General features: G+C 44.6%; 1 protein-coding gene and 1 long non-coding RNA gene across 19 annotated transcripts in view; both read left to right on the top strand.

Annotated features, from left to right (window-relative positions):
- The window catches only part of RBPMS (RNA binding protein, mRNA processing factor), a 249869-nt gene that overhangs the window by 44249 nt on the left and 179104 nt on the right, over positions 1-26516 (top strand). Inside the window, exon 1 of one of the 18 annotated variants that reach the window (XM_055567177.1) lies at positions 4681-4825. The exons of 15 other annotated variants lie outside the window; for them this stretch is intronic. In XM_055567177.1, coding sequence (XP_055423152.1) covers positions 4763-4825 — 63 coding nt within the window. In that variant the 5' untranslated portion in view covers positions 4681-4762. Of the gene's footprint in view, positions 1-4680; positions 4826-5949; positions 6152-26516 lie in introns of those variants that run through there. 2 more of the 18 variants (XM_055567180.1, XM_055567176.1) reach the window with 2 other exon arrangements.
- Positions 11450-16944, top strand: LOC129643080 (uncharacterized). Its single transcript, XR_008710057.1, has 2 exons — positions 11450-12528; positions 16342-16944. It is a non-coding gene; the product is annotated as an uncharacterized LOC129643080 (long non-coding RNA).

Here is a 26516-nt window from a genome sequence, read left to right as displayed (position 1 = left end):
CCTAGCATCAGGGTCTTTTCAAATGAGTCAGTTCTTCACATCAGGTGGCCAAAGTATTGGAGTTTCAACATTGGGGATTAGGGCTTCATAATATGAACTTGGGGGAGGATACAAACATTCAGTCTGTAATAGTCCTTAACTAAGGCTGTACTTAGGTGAATGCTTCCAGGCATACTCACATGGTTGTCGGCAGGATTCAGCTCCTCGTGGGTTGTTGGACTGAAAGCCCCAGTTCCTTGCTGACCCTTGGATGGAGGCATCCACCACTCCTTGCCACATGTGCCTCTCTATCAGACAGCCAATATCATAGCTGCTGGTTTCCCTCAGAGGCAGCAAGTGAGAAAGCAAGAGAGAGTGTGTACAACGGGAGCTGAGGTCTCTTTGTAATTTAACCTCCGAAGTGATATCCATCACTGTTGCTATGTTCTAGTCATTAAAAGCAAGTCACTATGTCCAGCCCAGGCTTCCTTGATGGCTCAGTGATAAAGAATCCACCTGCAATGCAGGAGATATGCATTCAATCCCTGGGTGGAGAAGATCCTCTGGAGGAGGGCATGACAATCTATTCCAGTATTCTTGCCTGGAGAAACCCAGGCACAGAGGAGCCTGGCGGGCTACAGTCCATGGGGTTGCAAAGAGTATGACACAATTGAAAGGTCTGAGAATGCATGCACGTGTGTCTAGCCCACACTCCAGGGGAAGAATTTATTAATTTATTATACCAGGGCTTGTGTACCAGGGAGTAGGGATCACTGGGGGCCACCATAGACGCTGCCTACCACGGGAGTCTTCTAACTGCATCCTTGTGGTTTTCTTTTTTTCAGGTCATGCCCTGGGTCTTAGTTGCAGTATGCAGGATCTTTGATCTTTGATCTTAGTTCCAGCCCGTGGACTCTTTAGTTGCGGCCTGTGAGATCTTGTTCCCAGACCAGGGATAGAACCTGGGCCCCCTGCATTGGGAGTCTTAGCACTGGACCATCAGGCAAGTCCCCTACATCCTTGTCTTGAACTTTACCTATGGCCAGATTTTTCTGGTAGCACCCTGGCTTTGAGCTTTACCCTGAGGCCATATTTTATTTTGAGAGTGGAGAATCTAGGAATAAAGCAGCTTTATTTCAAATCCAGTAAGTCCTGACTTCTTTAGATTTCCCCCCATATTCTGATTGAAAATGGAACAGTTCCTTTTTCCTTTAGCTCACCTCATTTCTCTTGCACTAAATCAAACACATCTAAAAGAAACCATCCAATCCTTTTGGCAATCTATCCAGATCTAGCTAGATCCACAAGTTCATTAGGTATCTTTCACATAATAGCAGGCTAGTTTGGCTAACTGTTCTTCTAATACGTAAATGGGGTCCCCTTTTCTCTTGCCTGTAGTGACAATACTCAGTGTCCTTAAACAAAGTTCTCTGGCAGTGGTCCAGTGGTTAGGACTTGGGCTTCCATGGCAGGAAGCACAGGTTCAATCCCTAGTCCGGGAACTAAGATCCTGCAAGCCACAGGGTGTGGCCAAAAAAGAAAGAAAAAAAGAAGAAGAAAAAAAAAATGCTCTTCATGAGCAGACTCCTCAAAGTTCTTCCAGCTTCTAATAGAGGCCCCCAAAGCCACTGCCACTTGTTTGGGGTTGGTCACTGTGAAAGCAGGATCCCATTTCTAGGTATGCAAATTATGTTCAGATATCTATTTCTGTATAACGAACCACCCCAAAACTTAAGTGTTTTCAAACAACAGTATTTGCTTTTTGGCTAAAAATTTTGCAGTTGGGGAAACAACTCACTGATGACTGTTCACATCTCTTCCATGCGGTGTCAGCTGGGACAGATCAAGTGGACAGGAATGTCCACTTGTGAGATAACTCACTCGTAAGTCTGGCATTTGCTCCCCACTGTCTGCTGCAAGCTCAGCTGTAAGCCAGGGACCTAATTCTCTTCCACTTGGGCCTCTTCATGTGGCTGCGTGGGCCTCCATAAATGTTGGAGGGAAGTAATTGAATCTCAGAATTGTTTTAGGAGGTAAAAATCAGGATGTTGTACAACAATGTGAATATACTTCACACCACTAAACCCTACACTTAAAAGAGGTTAAGATGGTAAATACTATGTTGTGTGTTTTTAGGCACAATTAAAAATTAATAAATAAAATCAGGGGAAGGTGGTTATGGCCTGGAGGTGAATGGGGGCGGGGTGAGGGAGAGAGAAGTGCTAAGAAGGAAAAAAAAACAATCAAAGTAGTGGCTTCAAAAACATTTTTGGTCCAGCAAAGTATGTAAAAGAGTTAACGGACAATCTAACACTTGTGGTAGATCCTGCAGCTTTCTGCCACGGGTGCTAACAGAGTTACGAAGCCCACGCCACGCAAACTGCCTCAAAATAGACCTTTAATGTCTGCAATTCCCAGAGAGGAACATTTAAGACATAATTATAGGTTTGGATTTCTTAAAGCAAACTTCAAAATGAACACTGCCAGAGAAACAGAGATGAGTAATGAAAACTACAGGTGCATAGAATATTTCCCTCTCAATCTAGTAAAGAACCTTCTTTCAGGCCAGAAGCAATGAGGCAAAGCGGTGGGCAGGGGGGTAAGCAGATGTTTCTTGGTCATTAGCCCTGTTTTTCTAGGACTATAAAATCCCTTTGTTGTCTGATAACTCTTAGCATGTCTGGAAACTATTGCTACTGAGATCTCATTTTGATACTGTCTTTCTTTGAAGTAGTAAACCAGGTCATAAAGATCATTTATATCCTGATTCAACCGTTTGTCCTCCTCACTCTTTTGCTTCACTGACAAAGTTTTATAAATAGCCAGTCTATTTACAGATTTTCACTGAGTTTTGTTGGCAACTTAACTCTATTGTTCTTCCAAGTAAGCCTAAACTATTCTTCATACAAAGGACAAAATAGGAGTCCCTCTTTTCTGGTATATTATACCATGAATTTCACCCTCACCATTGACTATATGTTGTAGATTTCCCTGCTTTGTTGTAAATTGCCTGATGTGTCTGTCAGTTGACTGGCTGAGTGGTGTGATTTTATTTTTTGAAATCTCATCAGTTATCCCATCCTGCACAAGCTCTCTCTAGAGGGTCTCCCACTGCAGAACAATGACTAAACACCAAGACCAGGAACCTGCCTAGCGCTTCTGCGGTGCTCTCCATGCTGAGAGACCTCCACTAATTCAGTCCCTCCTGCAAGGTCTTGGAAGGGTCTGTTTGAATCATTCACGCCCTAGAATGAATACCCGGTAATGTGTTGATTCATTCCGAAGTAACTATAGAGTGCCTACTATCTGTTGGGTGAACACAATAATAAACAGGCCAGACAAGGATCCTCCATAGAACATATCCTCTTTTATTCCAGAGGCTTTTGACTTTTAACAACGGACAAGGTGCCAAATTGGCTTAAAGACAAAGGCATCAGGTTCTGTGTTTGAGATTAAGCCACATTTCCTTGGATGGGGTTAGGGGAAGTTCTCCAGCATCCTAGAATCACAGGACACCCACCTACTCCTAAGTGGAGTCTGATGGGGACTAGTTCTATTGTCATTTTTCCTGGGCCTCTGCCAGGCTCCAGTTAGACAATATCTTCCTGTGAAGTGTATTCAGGAACAGGCAAGAATGGCCAAGGAGGGCAAAGAATGGCCAGTGGCTGGCATCGGTGGTCAGCACATGGGCCCAAGACCACCACTCTGCCATTGCTCAGAAAGACATTGCCCCCTCGTGGTTCCTTGTATAACCCAGGGAGGAACTGGAAGTTCAAAGGGCCAGTTTTCAGATTAACTTTTCTCTTACCTCTTTTGAACTTCAACTGCAATTTCGATAGTCTCTTGGTTTATTTTCATCCGGGGTATTTTTTTTTCCCCATAGAGAGAAATGACATCATGACAGCAATGGAATCTTTTATCAAAATCTCCACCCCAACCCCAGAGAAGTCTAATTTAATATGTAAATCCAAATATCACTCCTGCTTTTTTTTTTTCTTTTCAAAATGCTCTCAAAGCAAATTATTTGTTTCGGTTTCTACGTTGAACCAGAACCTGCTGTTCTGGTGATGTTGCCGCGGAGCTGTTTGGGGTATCTTGTCTCCAGGGCACCACTTTAAATTCCCTAAAAGCAGAAGCCTTATCTTCAACTCCGTCGCCACCCCCATCTCATTCCCAGGAGCACTTAAACCAGTCCAGGGTGAAGAATGTCTAGTGGGGGAGGAGGGCGGGGGCAGAAGGGGGAGGGGAGGAGATTGAAGCAAGCCAATACGTAATTAGAAATTGTGACCGTCGCTGGGGCTGGAAGGGCTTGCTGTGCGAAATCCCGGGAGTGAGAAATGAAGGAGAATCTACCCATGTTTAGAGTTTTAAATTATGTGTTTGTAGAAATGGCAACCCACTCCAGTATTCTTGCCTGGAGAATCCCAGGGACGGGGGAGCCTGGTGGGCTGCCGTCTATGGGGTCACACAGAGTTGGACACGACTGAAGTGACTTACCAGCAGCAGCAGTCACTCAGTTTGAAAGCTTAAATGATACAATATTGGAAAAGTTCTTGGTGGCGCAGGAAAAGTGGAAATTAACCATGTCAGCTTCCAAGTATAGCCAACAACTGGGTCCGAATGGGTGCCAGCTGCTATAGTTTTATCTATCAATTTACAATCTCCTCTAATAACAAACTCCTGGGAGAGGAATAGAGCTACTTCTATTTCACAGAGGAGGAAGCAGAAACCAGGCAGTTCGGCGTGTGGGGAGCCAACAGGCATGGTACGCTGACCTCCCAGTATGCTGAGTCTCCCTTCTTTCAGCGGCTTTTACCCTCCGAAGATCATCTGTCTTGGCCTCCAGGTCGGCTGGCAGTGAGAAATGTTCCCTTAGCCAACAAATATTTATTGAGTGCCTACGATATACCAGGTAGCGTTTTCAAACTGCCATGGGATTCAAAAGACAAACAGGGCCCGGTCTTGTCTTCCAAGAAGGATCTCCCGAAAGGGTGAGAGAGGCAGCCAGGTAAACAATTCCAGGACAGTCTGATAAGGGCCGTAGAGGAGTCCGAGCAAGGGTGGCCGGAGAAGTTTCGGAGGACCCGGCGTGGAGGTGAGGTTTGAAGATGCGCCCTGAAAACGCCGGCCCGGCCCGGGCTGCCCCCGGACGTCACCCCAGTTCCCGCATCCTGTCATTACCAGCTGCCCACTAGGTACTGAAGAGGAGGGGCAGGGATTGGGGAGTGAATCCCTCGTGAAGAGCGAGCAAGCAAACAAAAGTAACAATCACACTTCCCGGTCGCCGGAGCCCCGCAACAAGCTGCGCGCACGTCCCGGCGGCCTCCAGGTGCCAGGCGGACCCAGCCTTTTGCCCTCCCCCTCGGCCCTCGCCCTCCGACCTACCGCGGAGTCGGGGGCCGGGGTCCGCCGCTTCCGCCCGCCGCCCCTCCCCAGCGAGCGCCATCCGGCCGCGGGGCCGCAGCCCTCGGCGCGGCCCCTCCTCCCGCGGGGGGCTCTGCCGTCCCTCGTCCCGTCCCTCCGGGCTCCAGCCGGCAGCCCACGTCCAGGGAGGGCGGAGAGAGGAGGAGGGGAGGGGAGGGAGGAGAGAGCGGGGGGAGGGAGGCAGGCAGGCGAGAGAAGGGGAGCTGCTTGGAGCCCGGACTTCCCAGAGCCAGCCAGGAGCGCGCACTCGGCGGCTCTCCGGGTCCCCGCCGCGCCCCGCCGTCCCGCACCTCCCTCCTCCTCTCGGGATACCCCCTCGCCCTCTCCCTCCAGCAGTTGCTACGCCCGCGCCAGCGGCCGCCCCCCAGCCCCTCTCGGCCACATCCCCAACTCTGCGGACTCACTCCCGGGACGCGCGTCCTCGCCCCATCCTTTCTTCCTTCCTGCCTTCCCTCGCGCCCGCCCGCCCTCTCCAGGTCTCCCTAGCGGGTCGCGATTGTCTCCGTCCCCTCCGCGCTGCGCCGGCGCCTCGCCCTGCCCCGTCTCCCCCTCGCACTTCCTGAGTCGCCGGCCGCCGCTGCCCCGACTCCAGCCCGCGGCGCCCGGGGAAGGGAGAAGTGGGCGAGCGCGCCCTCGCCCAGCCCCGCGCCCTAGCCCTGCCCGGCGAGGGAGGACCGGGAAGATGAACAACGGCAGCAAAGCCGAGAAGGAGAACACCCCGAACGAGGCCAACCTTCAGGAGGAAGAGGTACGGAACGGCTCGGTGCCGGGGCGGGGACGACCTGGGACGGCGGCCGCGGGCTCTGCCCAGAGTACGGGTGGGTGGCCGGCGGGGCGCGGGTCCCGGGGCGCGCTGGGGAAGGGGCACCGAGGGTTTGGGAATCGCCCTGGCGTGGAGACGCAGCCCCAGACTGCGGCCACGGGATGAGGGTGTATCATCGGAGAGTGTGTTTTGGTGGGTCCACGCGCGTCTGCGTGCCTGAAAATTGCGTAACTTTGAGGACTTTCCCGAGACCTCTGTAAGTATAATGGTCAGCTTTGTTTGCCCCGGATTTTAAAAGCGGAATCGAGAGCTGACTCCTGGGTGACCTCAGATGATGGGGACCCGGAGGGTCAGCACTTAAGTTCTGCGTTTGGGGCTGGAAGTTGTGGGGTGTGTGTTTGTGTGGTTTAGGGAAAAAACTCGGGGAAAGTTCTCCTGAAAAGACACCTTCCGTTCCCTGCCCCCCTAACCCCCACAATTTCTATGCGAAAAGTTCTCGGTGAAATATCTTTCCCAGCTAAGGCGTTTTGGATTAATAGATAACTCATCAGCCGCATTCTTCTCTGATGAGTCAAAGACCCCGAACCTGGCTGATTAGTTTTTGTAAATTTAGGGGCGTTGCGGTTGTGGGGCGCAGCATGCTGGAGTTTCAGACTTTGCAACTCGCGAAGTGTTGATCCAGACTATTTTAATAGGACTTTGACGTCTGAGCGTAAATTTTATGTGGTGCGTCCCTAACAACGGTAAAAATGTTGCGGCTGCAGAGCGTTCCTTTGGTAGAAACAAAACTCAGTACATGTGGGGGGCGGGGAACTCCTGAACAATCGTTTCAGAATTTTGTCGTTGGGATATTTGCGTTATCTTGTTAAATGGGCTCTGTTCTTGTTAGTGCGTTATCTAGAACCCAGTAAACACTGTTTTCCGCCTACCTTTTGAAAAGCCCAGGAAATTGACTTCTGAAACATTCCAAAAGGAACTTTAGAATATATGTAGATGCAAGAAAGTATGCAGTCTAGATAAAAGCATTCTTACAGAAAGGTGAACTGATTCCTAAGCGGTTAAGGTGTTCAGATGATTATGGAAATACTATGTTGCGTGTAAACGAAAATTCTGATTGTGAAACCCAAGGTTGCGGAGGACTTAATACATTTAAGCCCTCAGCACTTGTAAAATGGGAACTATTTAAATGGGGAAGACGGAGAGCTCCAAGACCAAGCCAAACATTATGCAAAATAACAAGATTTTACTCTTAACACAGATGTTTGTGGGTGCAACCCAGGTGAAATGCTGTTGAGCCTGAAGTTGCCGTCTCATCTGAGCAAATCGCCTTTATTATTATAAACTGTTCTGAAAAGCATTGTTTTTACATGCTGGTTTTTTAAATTGCAAGTGATGGAATAGTACTGACATTCCTTCTCTCTCAAAAAGGTGGAGACTTGAATTTCAAGTTCCGCTTTTTTTCTTGAACCTCACTGTCTGCTTTCCTATTTTATTTTCCCTACCACTGAAATAACCTTTAAAAATGTAGCTTTTTTTTTTTTGAGAATGCTGGAGTATTTTATTTTTTATAATTAATAAAAAATGTAGCTTTTTTAAGGAGTTGCAATGGCTTCAGAAACCTTTCTGTGTTTCACTTAGATTGGCAATCTGTTGACTTCTAAGGGTAAGACTGTATCACATGAAACCATCTTTCTCTCTTCACCTGAAAGAGAAACTTGTAAAAGTTCATTAGGGTAAACCAAAAACTTTTTTTTTTTTCCTGCACACCATAAACTATTTGACAGAACTAAGCAGAGAAAACTCAGGTTTTTCTTTTTTGACCTAGCTCAGCTTAACTGCCTGCAGCCCTGGCCTGTTCGCCCAAACCCCGGGTGTCTTGATGTGCGAGGCTGTGTACCAGTAAAATCACAGGTGATTCCAATACAATCGCTGTCTCTTAACCTGTCCTGTTGCCTTAAATCTTCCTTAATGGCCCGTGGTTCTAGAAAGTATCTGTCTTTTTAGCTAGATACTTGTTATTTTAAAAATAAGGGGACAGATTAAAAAATCTTAGAACCCAAGCTGTACAAGAGATGGAGTAGACAAAACAGATACACCGTGAAGGGAGAGGTTTTATGATATTAAAAATTTGGTAAAAGAAGTTGGCCTGAACTAGGTAATTTTGCCCTAATTCCCTGTTTGGGGCTTATGTTTTGTTTGTGAAAAACTCCTTTTTTCCCCAACCCTGAAAGCCACAAGTAAAACACATGTGTTTGAGTCCCATTAATGTGCTCAGCAGTATACAAAACCACCCGAATGGTCCTTTCCCTTGCCCACCCAGGGATCAGCAGTTTGTCCTCAAACACATTGGAAAGCCGTGCAGTGGAGGATTCCAGTAAACAGAACACACACATAAATGTATATACACATAATGATTGTTTTGTAGCTTCTGGTAGCCATTGAGCTGATGAGGAAGAGTAAGTCCAGTTATCTTTGAGGGAAAATAGTTCATTTCCTAGATCATCAGGGTTGTTTAGACTTCCTCTATCGACAAAATCCAGGTTTTATTCCACACTCCCCCCCCCCCCCCCCCCCCCCCCATTTAAGTGTGTTCCTTTATCTTCTGGTACATTTCAGCGGCCCACCTCCTGGTTTGAGAGCTTCTGAAGCTCACTCTGAAACAATGATGCTGAAACACTTCCTTTAGTTCCATTGCTATAGAAGGAACAGTCTTGAGACCTAGGAGCATTTCTGCAGCTTTTTAAGTAAGGTTGGAAGTTTTTGAGATTTTGGGCAGGATATACGCTTCTGCTTTGGGTAATATTTAAAACTTTGAGGAAAAATAATTTTAAGATTTGGCTAGCCAATAGTGTAAGAGAGAGGATACATCTGGCTTTCTGGCTTCTAGTGTGTTGTACATGCATAGTCCTATGCAACTTGTCCCGATAAAGAAGAACCGGTTGTCAAAATCTTAATGGCATCTGAGATTTACAAGGCTTCTGTATACATTTGTGTAGGGCAGACAAGACTGGGTGACTGAATAACAGGGCAGTAGAGCTTTTCTTACATAGCTTTACAGTTAATAAAAAATTCCTCGAATTTACCTCTACTTTTGGACTAGACATTCTTCTCTTCAAATACTTCACACTTGACAAGTTTCAGTACTGTTAATATGTGAGAGACATAATTTTTTGGCTTGAAGTTCTGTATATTGAAACAGTCTTGTAGTAGATATTATTTTTGATCCCTGAATTTTCAAAATGGAAATCAGATAAATAATTTGGTCTTATTTTTACTTTTATGGTATGCCGTTGGACACTTTTCAAGCTGATTACGAATCATTTCTAAAAGATGTGTTATTACGTCGAAGCACTGATGTGTGTTTTCTCCTTAAATCGCTGTGAACATTCTTTAAAACAAAACTTGGCCTTGTTGAAATATTGATCAAAAAGATGTTTGGCAGATGGTGGTCAGAAATCACAAAGTCAGGTGTTGAGAAGTTTAATACAGATCTTTACCTCGCATTCTACATTTTAAAGTGCTTTGTAATTTTTCCCAAATAACTGGGGTCATGAAGAAAATTGTTTGATACAATTGGCACAGAGAAATGTGTGGTGGTTTGATGCGTCAACCTCAGGTTTTCATTGAGCATTAAGATTAATCAGTATTTTGACCTGGGGGAAAAATACCGAATGGTTTTGTACAGTTTTACCAAGTTTGGAGTCTGTTACTCCAAATCAAATCAAATACAGTAAACTTATATTTCAGTCATAAATAGGATTCGGTGACAGCGTTTTGGATGAAAATGTGATGATTTCATAGTAAAATGATGCTGCAAGACCACTGCCAATATGGCATGCCCTTAGTTTTCCAGTAGAGGTTTTAAAATTTCCATGATAAACCCTGACGCTCACATGCAGTCATCTGTTTCTAAGGGCATTTGTGTGTTTAATGCTCTCACTGGACATGCTTTCATGTAAATTTTGCAGGTTCATCTTAATTTTCCACTTTGAGGATAGAACTGTGACGTTGGTGATGGGGCAATAAAATGGGAAATGTTGGGTGCTGCGATGAGGGCATGAATTATTACGGCTTTCGGAAGGACTTTGGTGCTCTATGTCAAATTTTCAAACCCTTTTATTCCGTGCTTTTATTTTTAGAAATTTACCCCAAGGAAATAAGCATGCGCAAAGATTTATTTGTAGGATGAATATTGGTTACTTAGGACAGACATATCTAGAGTCTGTGAATTTTCACTAACAAGGAAATTGCTAAGTAAATCGTTGTATAATTCCTCAAAGAGAATATTATGTGGCCATTAAAAGCCACAGTTTAAAAGAATGTACCTATGTGTATTTACCTTTTTGGGGGGGAGTGGCTTAAAACATTTATTCTCTCAGTTCTGGAGGCTAGAAATCTGGAATCAGTATTTACCTCTCTGAATGCTGTAGTAGAGAATACGACTTAATCTTCCAGCGTCTGCATTTTAATTGAGTTAATTCCCATGACATTACATGAAAAAAGTAAAAATGAAAGTTTGCTATTACGTGATGCCAATTTTTAAAAGTAGTTGAATATGAATACAAACAATGTGGTGGATTACAGGTCTTTGTATTTACCTTGTGATGCTTTTCTGGGTTCTCTGAATTTTCTGTAATGAACATAGACACAGAAGCAGTTCTAGGTCTTTGCTTAGATTTCATTAAAGACCCTTGCAGTATCTGTAGGTTTCACAAAACCATTGTGCCGGCCACGCTGCGTTTTGCTCGCAAGCCTTGCCCCAGGAATCAGGCCTCCATTCCTCATAGCATGTTTATCTCGCTCATTTCCTTGTCCTGTCTGTTCTAGTGATCTTAGCCTGCTCTCCTTGTTCTGACGTTCTTTCTCAATCCGTCCACACATATGCTGCCGGATGCTCTGGTGCCCAACTCCGTCAGCACTTGGTGAAGTTTAAATATGACCTTCAAGATTGCTCTTGGTGCTCCGTAATATTCTGCACACCATTTATTTCAACCAGTTTTCCCCTCTTGGGCGATCTTGACCTGCTTTCTAGGCAAAAGCCAAGGTTCAGCATGCATTTTGCAAGATCCCATCACCTGAATGTCTTATCCCAAAGAGATGACTTTCCTCAGATTTCCAGAAGTTATATTCTTCTATCAACATTTAACTCCTGGATCATTATCTTTAAAAAAAAAAAAAAAAAGGCTGTGCCATCTTACCAGAGTATTTCTAATCCCCAGCACATCCCCAGGTAAGTACCACCGACGCACGCTTACACCTGTGTGTGCACATATATTCCTGATGAGCAACTTATGAACGTAGGAAATATCCTTACTGGTAGGAGTGGTGGCCATGACCTTGAATAGGTAAGCTCTCAAAAAGCAGCCACTTAACTTCATGTGCAACTTAGAGCCTGTGATGGATGGACCCCCCACATGTCACCTGCAGCCTCCCTTTGTGCCCAGAGGCCAGTGTGCTGGCTGCATCTAACAGTGTGGGCCCCTCATCTCCAGGTGCAGCTGGGGCTTCACTGTTAGAATGTGGCGTCTGCTGTGGGATCCGTTCTGACCTTTTGGACCAGGGCTTCTGGGAGCTCCGGTTCGATGCGAGAGGAACCTTCCCAAAGGAGCCTGCTCTGTGTGACCTGCGCGACTGCCACTTTGGAATGTTTGTGTTCTTTTTCATTTGGCACCTTAGTGTCTGCCCGGGGGTAGGGGAGACGGAATGCAAATGGTCCTCTTGAACAGTGCTTGCTTTGGTGAAAGGAAAAATTTAGGAAGGAATGAAGAGAATGAACCTTAGTAAAAGCTGGGGCAGAAGTGGCAGCCTGGCTCTGTGGGGCTTGAGGCCAGCTGGGACCAGGCCTTTAAAGTGATGCTCTGTTGATTGGAGAGTGTCATCGGTGGATGACCTTGTCTGCCTTGTGGGGATAACTTGGGTATGATTGCACCGACTCGCGTCCCTCCTTTAAGTGTGTGGGGAGGATATTGCAAGTCACTTCAGTGCATTGTGAGTGTTGGGGGCAAGTGGGGAGTGCTTGACTGCAGAGCTGATCAGAGCAGAGTTGCCTAGTTTGTGGCCTGGTCATCTTTGCTGGGCATCCCAGGTGGCTCAGTGGTAAAGAATCTGTCTGCCAGTGCAGGAGACTCTGGTTCGACCCCTGGATCAGGAAGATCCCCTGGCGAAGGAAGTGGCAACTCTCTCCAGTATTCTTGTCTGGGAAATCCCATGAGCCTGGCAGGCTACAGTCCATGGGGACGCAGAGTCAGACACGACTCAGCGACTGAGCACGCACGCACATCTTTGCTGAGTGCAGAAAAAAGAAAATTCTGAACTACTTGATCCTGGGAAATTTTCAGAGATCTTTTTAGCCATTCACCCAGGTAAGAATTATTAACTTTTGAGTATTTACTCTGTGCCGAGTACGGGCCAAGCACTTTTATATGTGTCTTATGACTCATCCTCACAATGAGCTAATGTAGGGATCAGGGCAATGATGAAACTCATCATATGGGAAGGTGACTGAGATCCTGAGTGACTTGGGACCTTGAAGGTTCTGAGGAAGCCAAGATCTGGGACAAAGCTCCGACTCTTAAGTTGCTCCCAGGTTTAGTGGAGAGGGCCTTGAGTGCACAGGTACCATCTAGCACTGTCTTCAGTTAAGTGAGGCAGTAGTTTGAGCTGGAAACCAGTCAACACCCTAAGGAGGGAGAGGGTCATGGAGCTATATCAAAGGAAACTTTTTTTAAAAAAAGAGGTGATACTGGGATATTTTTTTTTTCCCAGGCGAGGGAAGGATTGAGGCATTAGGGGAAAGATGGTCCAGTCAAAGGGATCGGGCCTTCTATGAAGAAACAGGCTTAAGAAGTAAAACAAGCAGGGGAGAAAGGGGAAGTACGGATGATTGGGGTGGGAGAGGGATGGAGGAGTCCCTTCCGTGCCAGGGACCAGCATGCTTCCTGTGATGGGAGCGGACTTCTGTGCAAGGGGGACGTGGCATCCTGGGATGTTCCATTGAGGAAGTGGATGCATTAGGTTTCAAGGCTAACGCTGCAGGAATCCTGCTCTCAAAATAAGACAGTGGCTGCTGGTGGTAAGTGAGCCTGGCAGGGGCAGGAGACGTGTTCACGGGCTGCAGTAACTGTCAGATGCTCCAGAGAGGAGACTGGGAGCCTCTTGGATTTCTCTTTTCGATGATTAGCTGCGTGGTGGTTGTATTTGTAGAAGCCAGAAAATTTACCTTGAAAGGGGAAGAAAAGGCTGCTGGGAGGTGAAGAGGTTGGATTTGAGATGCAGAGGTCTGCTCTTGCAAAGAAATTTTCAGAACACTTCAAGATTATGTGGGACTTCCCTGGTGGCTCAGGGGTAATGAATCTGCCTGCAGTGCAGGAGACATGGGTTCAGTCCCTGGATCAGGGAGATCCCTTGGAGGAGGGCATGGCAACCCACTCCAGTATTCTTGCCTGGAGAATCCCATGGACAGAGGAGCCTGGTGGGCTACAGTCCATGCATGGAGTTGCAAGAGAGTTAGACATAGGGACTCAACAAATAAGATTATGTAGCTGGTCATCAAAAAGATGGGTGAATATGAACTGGGTGCCCATAAAATTGGAGAGGGTGTAGGACCCCAGTTCCTAGGAAACCTTGCAAGGGTAGGCAGCAGAAGATGGACAATTGACTTAAAATTTGAAGCTTTTTTTTTTTTTTTTTTAAGGCGTGGTGGTGGGGCGGGGTGAGGGGGAGAGCTGGACATTCTCAGAAAAAGTTAAAGCAAAATTTTAAATGCGCTTTCAATGTAGGAACACAAACATGTATTGCATATAATCTGCCTAGTTATACTAGTGTTCGAGATACTTAACCATTTGAAAGGCTGGCTCGGGGGAGCCTAAGAAATCTAGGTATATATAGTGTATATCATATCCTTTTATTTTTTCTTTCATCAGCAGTCTTTGAACATTGTTTTCCTCTAAAATTTGCAGTTTATGCTTAGGCTTTTACTTAAACTTTTCTTTTCCCAAACCTTTACCTAGAAGGGACATAAAATTTGCAAATGGGTTTGGAAGGTAAAGATGGAAGGCCTGAAGAGGCTTGCGTATTTTTATAAGAAAATCCCAAGTTGCTTTGTTCTTTTTCATTTCATAAGGGTTGGGGGAGTTAGAATGAGTCTTTGGCTAGAGCCCAAAGTTGTCTCTTCTGTGGGTTATATTTTCAATTTATTCATTTCGTTTGCTGCTTTTTCTGCTCACAGCGTAGTGTCAGCTTGTGAATAAAGAAATGCGGTCCAGGAATTTAAGAATAAACAATTGTGTTTCTCGTAGGTTTTAACCCTACTGCAACCATTCTGATGCACATTATGTAGAATACAGGAGTTAAGAAAAGGAAATGGCAGTAATAAATGCCAATCACGCCAAGGAAGATGGTTCCAAATTCCAGGCTGTAATACAGTATTGTTACACAAATTTAAAACGCTGAGGGGTTGCTAACAGCTAGCTTAGTTCTGTCACCCCCCCTCAGACTTTGCAAACATACAAAGAAATTTAGGCATCTCAGAATCAGTGCATCTCATGAGCCCACAAAAAGAAGTTAGAGACTAATTTCTACTTTCAGTTAATCTTTATTTCTCATGAGTTTTTTTTTTTTTCTTAAACATTCTTTGCTCTTCCTAAATTCTTATGTCACCAGGTAGATAGGCTGGCAGGTGGCCAACTTTAAGAAATCCTAGAGATTTTTAAAAAAAAAAAAAAAAAATTTTTTTCCCCTCAGATCCCCAGGATCCTGTTTTATGAACTTTTATTTTTCTGATGCCCACCTGTAGGATGGATAGTTTTGGCCTCATGAGAGAAGGGATGGCTCAGAAAGTGCTATCTTATAACAGAAGTACCAGAATTTCCTTTGTGCTCAGAGGAGAAGTGCTACAAAAGTGTAATTACTTTACCCAGCATGTGTGATTTACAGGCCTGAAAATGTGCGAGTTTCCAGAAGCATCTGTTTTTATATACAGTATCCCTCTAAGCCGGCAGGATGTGTTTTGGGCCAGGGAGGGGACATACACCACACATACACACACAGCTCTCTCCACTGTGACACACACACACACTCACACTCCCCGTCCTGTCCTATGCCTTCCGTGAGATGCTGGGTGACAAGAGACTGAAAATGTCGGTAATTGCTTCTCTGGGCCTTGCTTATCCTGAGAAGAAACACAAGCTGTCCTGGAGTCCAGTCAGCCTCCCCTCTGCCAGATCAGTGTGTCCTGAGTCTGCCTTCTCTCCTCTCTACCCTTCTAAGCCTGTTTCTTTCTTTTCTAGGAACTCCAAGCATTTTCCCAGCAGTGACCAAAACAACAAAAAAGGTCAGAGCCAGTGCTGAGACCATTTTTATTGCAAACATTTTTTTTTTAGTCTTCAGAGGTATAAAAAAATTGGAGGGATAATTGAAGATCAGGTGCATAGCCCCAGTATAATCAAACTTATAAAAGCTTTTATGGATTCTTGGCACATTGATTCACTAAGCATCTGTGGACTAATGTCGTCTCTTTTAAGCACTGCACTTCGAAATTTTTTCTTTTGGAGTATAGTTGTTTAATGGTGTTTCACGTGATTCAGTTATCCATATACATGCATCTACTCTTTGAAATTGTTTTCCCATTTAGGTTATTACAGAGTACTCAGCAGGGTTCCCTGTGGTATACAGTAGGTCCTTGCTGGTTATATATTTTAAATATAGCAGTGTGTACACTAAGTGTGTACTTTAGCCAGTGTGCACTTTAACACAGTGAGGTGTTCTCATGTTTAGGGATGAGGAAACCAAGGCTCTGAGAGATTAAGTAATTTGAGGTTTTATTTGTAAGTGGTGCTAGGAGCTGAAAATGTCTATAGTAGTATGTGGGGTTCATGTAATCTAGGCCTGCTGGTCTCTCTGACTACATCCACCAGGAGTCACAGCTTCATTCATTATGCTTCAGCTGCTGGGCCTTATTTAAGTCTCTCCAACATGCCAACCCTTTGCTGCCTCAGGGCCTTTGTATGTGCTCTCCTTTCCTCCTGGGAAACCATACACCCAGGCATGAGGCAGCCTTGTCCTTCTCATTCATTCAGATCTCACTTCAGATGTTACCCAGAGGGACCTTTGACCTCCAAGTTCAAAGGAGCCCCAAGTTCCCAACCACAGTCAGCTTCCTCTTATTTTCCCCACAGGACTTCTTCCTCACTGATGTTACCTTGTGTACTTGCCTTGTACTCCTGGAATGTGACTCTGGTCTTGTTTAAGGCAGTAATTCCAGCGAATGGAACAATGAGTGGAACTGCCTGATGCATTTGGTGTTTGTTAAATGACTGGAATACAAACCAACTTGTCAGATTCTGAGGCCTGTACAATACATTCCATCGTCCTAAACCTTTTCCAGCAGTTTTTCAGTTCAGTCACTCATTCGTGTCCCATTCTTTGCGACCCCATGGACTGCAGCATGACAGGCTTCCCTGTCCATCACCAACTCCCAGAGCTTGCCCAAACTCATGTCCATTGAGTCGGTGATGCCATCCAACCAACTCATCCTCTGCCGTCCCCTTCTCCTGCCGTCAGTCTTTCCCAGATTTTCAACATTTCCCAGCAGTTTTTAGATTAAATCTTAATGCTGCCTTCAAGATGATCACTTCTGGATTCCCATTTTATTACATCAGAAACGACAATTAGCATATGCTTTTAAGCCAGAAATTTTGGATGGGAAGTGATGAGTCCCATGGAGATGAAGAGGGTGGGAGAGAAAAGCTGATTTTCACATGTAAAGGTCTGCTTCCCCTTGTCCAGTAAAAATGGAAACCGAGTACATATTTCCACAGAAGCAGGAATGAAGTGTGGGCTGCCCAGAGAGTGGTAAGTTGAGTGGAGCAGGGTGACTTGGATTCCTGCTTTGCAGATGTGCTGTTGGTTTGCAAAGAGTTAATGTTAACAGCCCAGGTGGAATTGATTTGGAGATAGACACACAGGCCTTTGATTCAGTCTAGCCTCCAGCTCAGTGTGCTTTCTTCGCTTTGCAAAGTGAGAAGGCAAGCAATGCAGGACGCTGTGGGCTTTAGCTGGCCCTGTCCAGCCTGTGAGCACCTGTGCAGTAGCCCCAAGGCCGCCGCTAATCTGAGCCCTGTGAACCCTTAGGGAGGCACCTCACAGCCACTGGTCAGCCTCACAGACTCAGGAGCTGCTTTTATTCCCTGTAAAACACAACAGATGACAGGTTAGGATGAAAGAAATCGAAGTCATCCTTACTTTGGTCATCGGATTGTCTGTTAATCGAGCCCACGAAGGCACTCATGAAAACGCAGGCCATTGGCATATTCTTGTTTATGGCCTTCAGGTCTAATACTTAAGCCTGAACAGACTTTTTATTTTTCTTTTTGGCCACCTGTGCGGCAGGTGGGATCTTAGTTCCCCAACCAGGGATCGAACTTGTGTCCCCTGAAGTGGAAGCATTGGAGTCTTAACCACTGGACCACAGCGGAATTCCAAGAGCAAACTTTTTAAACTTTGCCGTCGTCCAGTGTCTGATAGTCTTGGAACCAGTGGTATATAATCTTTTTATTAGTCGGTTCTTGACCAAATAATCAGTACTCTTTAAGATCCCCTGGAGAAGGGAATGACAACCCACTCCAGTATTTTTGCCTGGAGAATCCCATGGACAGAGGAGCCTGGAGAGTCGCAAAGACTTGACACGACTGAGTAACTAACATACACGTTAAAAAAAAAAAAAAAAAAAAGATACCTTTTTTCCCTTTTGTAAGGGACCTAGGACAAGTCACTTAAGTATCTTGTTTCCCTAACTAAAATATAGAGATGGAGAGTCAACGCTTGCTGTGCATTCAAAGAACTGAAAGTTTTTCTATTTCATCCCACTTTCCATCTCCTCTGTGTGATGCCAAGTGCTGCGGTGGCCCGCCGGCCCAGATACATCCGGGGTGGAGGGGGAGAGACGGTTTGGGAGGAAAGGTTTTAAGCCTGAGATTGTTTTGTTTTTGTTTTTCGCTAAGCAAATCAGTGCCTCTTCTGGAGAACTGGGTGGGAGTTTCTGGGTGTGAGCTAACGGCAGGAAATGACCCTCTCTAAACAAAAGGACTCTTTAAGGCCCATCCTGAGTCTTTGTGTTTCTCGAGGAGGGGTTATGCAGAAAACCAGAGCTAGGAAATTAATCTCTGCTTTTAGCCTTTCTAAGGGGGGGGAGGGGAGAAAGAAGATTCCTTCCCTGCTTGCCCTCCTAAACGTCCAAAGGGCCCGCCACTACCCACTGTGAGCGCAGAGAGGTTTAAGAGCAAGGCAGCTTTTGGGCCACTGTGCCTTCATGCGTACAACACGCAAACAAACACCAGGTTGGGTAGAATTACACCCACTGTGACCTTCAGCTTTAACCTTGGCTTTCAGCTGCTGCTTGAAAAAACCCATCACCAGCAAAATGCAGAATGGGGAAAGGAGAAGAAAGGAATATTTTGTATGATCTATTAGTTGGGGTGCTGAGGTTTGCTAAATAACGTGAACGTCGCTCAGTCGTGTCCGACTCTTTGCGAGTCCGTGGATAGTCCATGGAATTCTCCAGGCTAGCATACTGGAGTGAGTAGCCTTTCCCTTCTCCAGGGGATCTTCCCAACCCAGGGATCGAACCCAGGTCTCCAGCATTGCAGGCAGATTCTTTAGCAGCTGAGCCACCCCCATAAATAAAAGATTTGAATACATTAGCCACAGTCTTCATTTTTCTAAATCTTAACAGATAAGAGCCGGTGACTTCTGCCAGTTGATTAACACAAGGCATTTCTAAGCTTTTCTGTGTTAAATGGCAAGCCCATATGAAGAAACGTTGGGCCTTGCCCCTGCTTTGGCATGCTGCTTCTCTTTAAAGTGACCGTTCACTGGATTTCTGTATCTGTAGGGCTGAGTCCCTCTGCTGTTCACGTGAAACTACCACTACATTGTTAATTGGCTATACCTCAATACAAATTGATCTTGCTGTTAAAAATAAATTATAAAAAATGGCCATTATATCAATATTTATACTGTAGGATTCTGAATTTATATTGCTAGGGAAGTGTCGATAGTTCTGTCTTATCAAAAATTATTTTGCTTTTACACATTCTTGCTGACTTGCAGTAATGAATTTCTTCCAACCACACCACTTTTATTTTTTTAAAGGAATATAAATCTTCCCACTAATAATTAGAAACACATATTTTGTTGAAAATGGTTTTGTGGTTTTACTTCATTTTCAGAATGAAAATGACAAACATCTTCTCCAAGAAACTTCCTTAGCTTACTATTTTAGGCTTTATATTGTAACTGTATTTTTAGAAAGGCCTGCCGATGTATTTGGTGGGTACAGTGTGGTGGGGTGGGGGCGCGCGGTGCGGAGGAGGGTGGAGAGGTGGATTCTGTCACAGCACCAGACACTTAACAGAATCGCAGAGATAAGATTAAAGCCAATGCTTGGATCCCAGAATGAGAGGATTTTGTCTGGATGTTGCATGTGTTGAAAGACTCTGTATCTCAGATAGGAACTGAGTGTAGTATCATTGTAAATTCCAGGGTTTACAGGGGAAAACTACTCTTGTTAAATTCTAGTGTCTGATGCGTCGGTAGGTTTTTTCATTTTCTTAAACTTGAGAGAAAGGTTTCTGTTGTAGTGTTAGTAATTTACAGATAGGAAAATTACACATTGACTTAGATTCCTTTGGAGGCTTATGGTATACATTTGGCATGTGTTTTTCATTTGTGAAAGATGACTTATTTTTCAGTTATTATCTGTGTAACATCACTTGTTATTTTTACAAAGATTAAAATACCAGCGATGATCTGCTCTCTGCATTTAAGCACTTATTTAACTACAGTGTCTGGCCAGTAGAGTTCTTTACATTGAGAACCATCCTGCATCTGTCTTGGTAGAAACTGGGACCAAATTCCCAACCTGCATTTTTTACACAGGTTAGTGTGTGGTTTAGCTGGATTTTGGGAATGAAGCGTATCTGATTGTATTGGGTGGAGGGACAGCTTTTTCCGTAGCTCTGTCCACTCGTGCAACTCCTGGTAAACCTTGAAACAAACTTGAAAATGTCCTGATCAGGAATGTTCTTTGATGATCAAAAGAAAGCGTCTTGCCCTCTGCATCTGTTGCTGTTTGGTCATAGTGCACCCAGCCTGCTGACTCTGTGTCTTAAAAACAAAAACAAAAGCCAGTAGGGAGGGAGCAAAGAACTCAAAAATACGCGTGGGGCTTTGGAATATGGTGAATTTCTGGTTTTGGCAGATGATCATTTGAGAAGTTTTAACCATTAAGTTGTCCCTTCTCCCCTCCCAAAGCCCCCCAGTTTTAATTAACAATTAACCAGTATCAAAATGGGTCATGATTATACAGAAATCCTATTGGTCTGAGCTTATTCTGAACTTCACTATAAAGTGTTACTTCTTTTGTTGTTTAACAAGTCGTGTTTCTAAGTCGTTGTCTAACTCTGCGACCCCATGCCTGTAGCAAGCCAGGCTTCCTGTCCTTCACTATCTTCTGGAGTTTGCTCAAACTCCTGTCCATTGTGTCAATGATGCCATCCAACCATCTCATCCTCTGTCCCCTTCTCCTCCCGCCTTCAGTCTTTCCCAGCATCAGGGTCTTTTCCAGTATGCTGGATCTTCATATCAGGTGCCCAAAGTATTGGGGCTTCAGTATCACTCCTTCCAGTGAATATTCAGGGTTGATTTCCTTTAGGATTGCCTAGTTTGATCTCCTTGCAGTTTAAAGGACTTTCAAGTCTCCTTCAGCACCACAATTCAAAAGCATCAATTCTTTGGGGCTCGGCCTTCTTTATGGTCCAGCTCTCACCCTCATTCCCAGTTGGCACTAGGTGGTAAAGAACGTGCCTGCCAGTGCACGCGGGTTTGATCCCCAGGTTGGGAAGATCCCCTGGAAGAGGGCATGGCAATCCACTCCAGTATTCTTGCCTGGAGAATACCATGGACAGCCTGGAGGGCTACAGTCCACAGGGTCGCAAAGAGTCAGACACGACTGAAGTGAGTGAGCACTCAGTTAGCACTCACATTCATACATGACTTCCTTATTCACTAATAGATTCAGTCCCAGGTAAAAGCTTGGGTGCTGCTCACAGCAGGAGACCCAGGCATAGAAATCCAGCAACTTGACCGCAGTCCTCCGACTCATCCCCGTGCGTTCTGAAATCTTGCCACAAAACTTAAAGGCATTATATTCTCCAAACTGAAACTGCAGTCATATTCCTTGGAAAAGGTATACCGTAAATACATCACTTCCCGCCCCCGGTGGGTTAATTTGCAGCCATACAAATAGGTTTGGGATGACGAGTAAGCATATTGTTCGTTGTATAATCCTGGAGTGGTTTCCTTTGTCTGAAGCTGTAGGATGTTAATTCCATTTTTTGTTGTTTTGGACATCTGTGGCCCCCACTCCTGTAATGGGCCACAGCTTAGCTTCCGTGTACAGCCTAGGTGATCTCCTGAGTAACTGCTGCATATTTTAAATCCTTTTATGCACTTAACGTTGCAGTCATTTCTCCCAACACTAAAATAATAGCTCCATTGGATTTTTAATTTATCTGGTTTGTATTATCGAGACTACCAAAATGCATAAACCACTTGTTGACTTAATTGGATGACATTGGGTGGGTCCAAATTTCTTCACTTCTCCCCGCCCCCAAAATAAAATCTTTTATTTTTTTTAAATAGCAAAAAGTTTACTTACATTATCCTTTTTTTGCCTTCTCCTCATTCCAAAAATAAAGGTAAGCAAAAAAAAAAAAAGCTATAAAATTTGTTAAATTTTTTTTCTTTTTGTTAAAATCTTATAATTTCTTTCTCTACAAGTAGCATTAATATTTTGGTGTATATCTTATGTATATGCTTTTCTGTGTGTATGAGTGTAAACACACTCACTCCCCTCTTTTTTTACAAAAATGAGATCATATCATAATAGTGTTTAGTTACATTTGATTTTCTTTTGACAGTATGAGTATCTTTGCATGCCAGTGGATAACAGTCTGAGCCCCATCTTTGTTTTTCTTCTCTAAGGTTCTAATTAGTTATCTGTTTTATACATAGTAGTGTATATATGTCAGTCCCAATCTCCCAATTTATCCCACCTCCGTTTTCCCCCTCTTCGTGTCCTTGTATTTGTTCTCAGCCCCCTCTTTAATTCTTAATACTGTGCCGTGGTAAGGATGTGCCTTCATACACTGAACCATTTTTTGTTACTGAGCAGTGAGTTTGTTTCCAGCTTTGTGATATAAACTGTATATCCTCCTAGCTAAATCTGTGTGTACACCCTTAGTGATTTCTTTCGCTTAGACCCTTAGAAGTTGTAATTTCTGGGTCAAAGGACTTACATTCCTTTTTAAAGACATTTTGATGTTTATTGCCACATCTTCCCAAGAAACAATTGTACTAATTTATACTCCCACCAGGAGAAGGCAGTGGCACCCCACTCCAGTACTTTTGCCTAGAAAATCCCATGGACGGAGGAGCCTGGTAGGCTGCAGTCCATGGGGTCGCTAGAGTCGGACACGACTGAGTGACTTCACTTTTACTTTTCACTTTCATGCATTGGAGAAGGAAATGGCAACCCACTCTAGTGTTCTTGCTTGGAAAATCCCAGGGACAGGGAAGCCTGGTGGGCTGCTGTCTATGGGGTAGCACAGAGTCGGACATGACTGAAGCGACTTAGCAGCAGCATACTCCCACCAAGAGTATTAGCAGGTCCATTCTCCTGCATCCCTGGCCACTGCAATTTTTAAATCTTTCAAAGGTTGCTTCTTCACCCTGTGGCTCAGTAGTAAAGAATCCACCTGCAATGCTGGAGACTCAGGTTCAATCCCTGGGTTGTGAAGATCCCCTGGAGGAAGAAATGGTAACACATTCCAGTATTCCCAAGGAATACTGTCCCTGGGAAATCCCAAGGACAGGGGAGCCTGGCGGGCTACAGTTCACGAAGAATTGGACATGACTAAGCGGCTGAACACAGCACACACTGATCTGTACAACACCTGGGTGTTACACTTTGAATATTTTTTTTTTTTTTTTTTTAGTGTCGATTATGTATTTGGCTGCACAGGTCTTCGTTGTGCCCCACAGGATCCTCCATCTTCGTTGGCAGCATACGAGATCTTTAGTTGTAGCATGTGAGATCTGGGTCCCCGATCAGGGATTCATACCTGGGCCCCCTGCATTGGGAGTGCCTTGTCTCTATATTGACTTCTTTAACCCCACTTCAAGACAACCCAGTTGTCTCAGGTACTGCTGTAGGCACTAAAATACTTCGCAGTTCATTTCTGGAACTGTTATTCTTGAGTTCCCTTGAACCCAATGAAAAGTGTTGATTTTGTGATCCTTGATGTATATTTATATTTAGGTCCTTGATGTATATTCTGGCTAAAAATGTAATGACTGGGTGGTGAGGCCAGTACTTGAGGTGTTCTGTGCGCATGGATAGAATTTCATTGCATTGGTTGCAATATCTAGTGAACCAGTAACGCTGCTGATTAAACCGTATTGTAGGGTGCATCCTGATCTCAGAGATGTTACTTGGTGGGGAGATGTCAGAGCCGGTGGATATGTCCTTGTAACTCTCCTTTTCTTGTCTCATGGCTTGAGGTAAGCATAGAGACACTTGGAGACACATTGGTCAGTCTGACATAAGTTTTGGTGGCCAGTTAGCCAGTTCTATCCCTGGAAAGAACTTCTATGGACACAGTTAAAACAGTAATGCCTTTCCTTAGGCATAGACACTCCAGTGGTCCTTTTCCTCCCCTCTAGATTGAGGAGGGCGCCTGGACCTCAGTGTAGACTCTGTCATGAGGATTCCTCAGTCTGAACGAGGGACCATCAGCACTTTCTCGTCTGCTCCAGAGGGGATGTTTTCACCATGATGCCCATAATGTACCAAGAGCTACATGTGGCTGAGGAGTGGGGCTCAGGTCTTCCCGTGTGGGTTGGGCAGTCTCCATTAACCCCAGCCCACAAGGTCTCCTTAATTGTTTCCAGAACATTCCTTCAGAGCACTCGCCCTCCACAAAGCCTACACAGATGTTCTTAGAGTGTGGCTCTAGGAAATGAGCAGATGTAATGGAAACCTCAGTCTTGACTCATTCTGTTGCATATGAATGGAATTTGCATCTCATTTTGCATTTACTCGAACACTGTTTCAGGGCAAATTCCCACTGAGGTCATGAAATCCTGAATTTTATGCACGCGGCACCTTTCTCAAAGGAACTGGAAGCTCTTTTGCAAAGAAAAACATGCCTTTTCCTTGAGGCCTTGATTGTGGTTGACAGATAGGGAAGGAGTTGGTGGAGAGACCATTGATTAGGGGTGAAAGAGGTACATCTCCCTGGGGCTCTTTCTTCCTTACGGCTGGTCCTTGTCTTGGCCCTTCAGGTAGGATGAGGAAGTGCTACAGAGAGTTCTCTTGTCTGCTTGGAAAGACTGTCAACACAGAAGACAATGGGAAAATACCGCGAGTTCCTTTGTAAATTGACGCTATTGTGCAATATAGACAGACAGCTTAGTAATTCAGAGATCAGTGTAGATGCGAAGGAAACAGACTTTTAAGAAAGTGAAAAGAAAGATGGGTCTTTATGAACTGGGAGGATTTAAATAGGTAGAATTGGGGACTGGAGTGGAGGTTCACCATCTTAAAGGGTTTGGAGGTAGGAATGAATATGATTTATTTCTGTGATGGGGGGAGCCTTTTCTGGCTGTGTATTTTGAATGAATGGAGGAGTGATGATAAAGCCTTGAGGATATTTTAAAGTTTCTATCAGTTTTCATTGGTTCCCCAACCAGACTTGTTCCATAAGTGACAGGTATAACCACCTGCAGAACACAATGCCAACACATAAAGCCCAGCTTGTCTGCTGGCTCTGAGGGTGGAGAATCTGCCTGCAATGCAATCTTCAATCTCTGGGTTGGGAAGATCCCCTGGAGAAGGAAATGGCAACCCACTCCAGTATTGCCTGGGAAATCTCATGGACAGAGGAGCCGGAGGGACTACAGTCCATGGGGTCTCAGAGTCAGACATAACTGAGAGACGAGCACTTTCTCCTTCCAGTTCTTTTTTTTTTTTTAAATATGTATGGCTTGCAAAGCCACCTAGCCATTCAGATTAGCATACTGGAAAAATGAAACAATTTCATTTTTGACTCTTCCCATTCAGCTTCCTCGATGGAGTCATTTACTCCATGAGGGCACTTGTTGCTTTTTGTCTTCCTTCTACAGTAGTGGGGCTGCTAATCAGTCATGGTGGCCCTCAGTTTTAGAAACTGAATATATAATTCCCCGGTGATGCAGTCACTCCACATATATATTAAACTCCGAATGTATTAGGCCCCGGTGATAAAAGGGACAGCGAACTTAGACATTGTCCTTGACCTTCCTGGAACTTCCAGTGTAGTGAGAAAGCATATACTAAACAAAAGTACCAGTAAATATAAAATTATAAACAGGGCCAAGTCTCACGTCACTACTGGAAAAACTGTAGCTTTGACTATATGGAGGTGTTACTTCTCATAAATCAGCTAGCACCTGAAAACATTTGGGGGCTTCTTGGCAAAGCATCTGACATCTAGGGAAGTACTTTGAAAACTGGAAAGCACTGTCTGCCACCATTTTTTTTGGTTGTAGTTAGTAGGTAGGATCCTGGTTTCCAAAGCTGACACACAAAGCTCTCAATGATCAGGCTCTTCAGTGCATTTCCAAACTTGGTGTCTGCTGTCTGCCTGCGTGCATTCTCTCTTCTTAACCTTCATCCCTGCATCTAGTTGGGTGATGGTGTCTTCATTCTTTTTTAATAACTTTCTCTCTCTCTCTAGTCGTTAAGTCATGTCTGACTCTTGGGACCCCATGGACTGCATGAAGGTATAGTTCACAAACCTTAAAATTCACCCTTCTGAAATACAGAATTCTGTTGTGAGTTTTTTTTTTTTTTTTTTAATATTTATAGAGTTGTGCAACCATCACAGCTCTAATTTTAGAACATATTTTGCTATCCCTTCTCCCTCCCGAAATAAAACCTGTACTCATCAACCCCTCCTCCCAGCCCTTGGCAACTATACTAACTTTTGTCTTCATGGATTTGCCTATTATGGACATTTTGGACAAATGGAATAGTACAAAATGTGGCCTTTTGTGTCTGACTTCTTTCACTTAGCATAATGTTTGTGGTTCATCCATGTTGTAGCATGAATTCATCATTTGTTCCTTTTTAATGCCTGAATAATATTCCGATTATCTGTCTGTACTGCATTTTGTTGGCATATTCATCAGTTGATAAAACATTTGAGTTGTTTATCAACTCACTTGTTTATCAATTTCTGGGCACCCTGTT

The sequence above is a fragment of the Bubalus kerabau genome, chromosome 2, assembly GCF_029407905.1.
Source record: "Bubalus kerabau isolate K-KA32 ecotype Philippines breed swamp buffalo chromosome 2, PCC_UOA_SB_1v2, whole genome shotgun sequence".
In the NCBI taxonomy this organism is placed as follows: Eukaryota; Metazoa; Chordata; class Mammalia; order Artiodactyla; family Bovidae; genus Bubalus; species Bubalus kerabau.
Note: the sequence above shows the minus strand (reverse complement) of the source record. Positions and strands in the feature narration are given on the sequence as shown.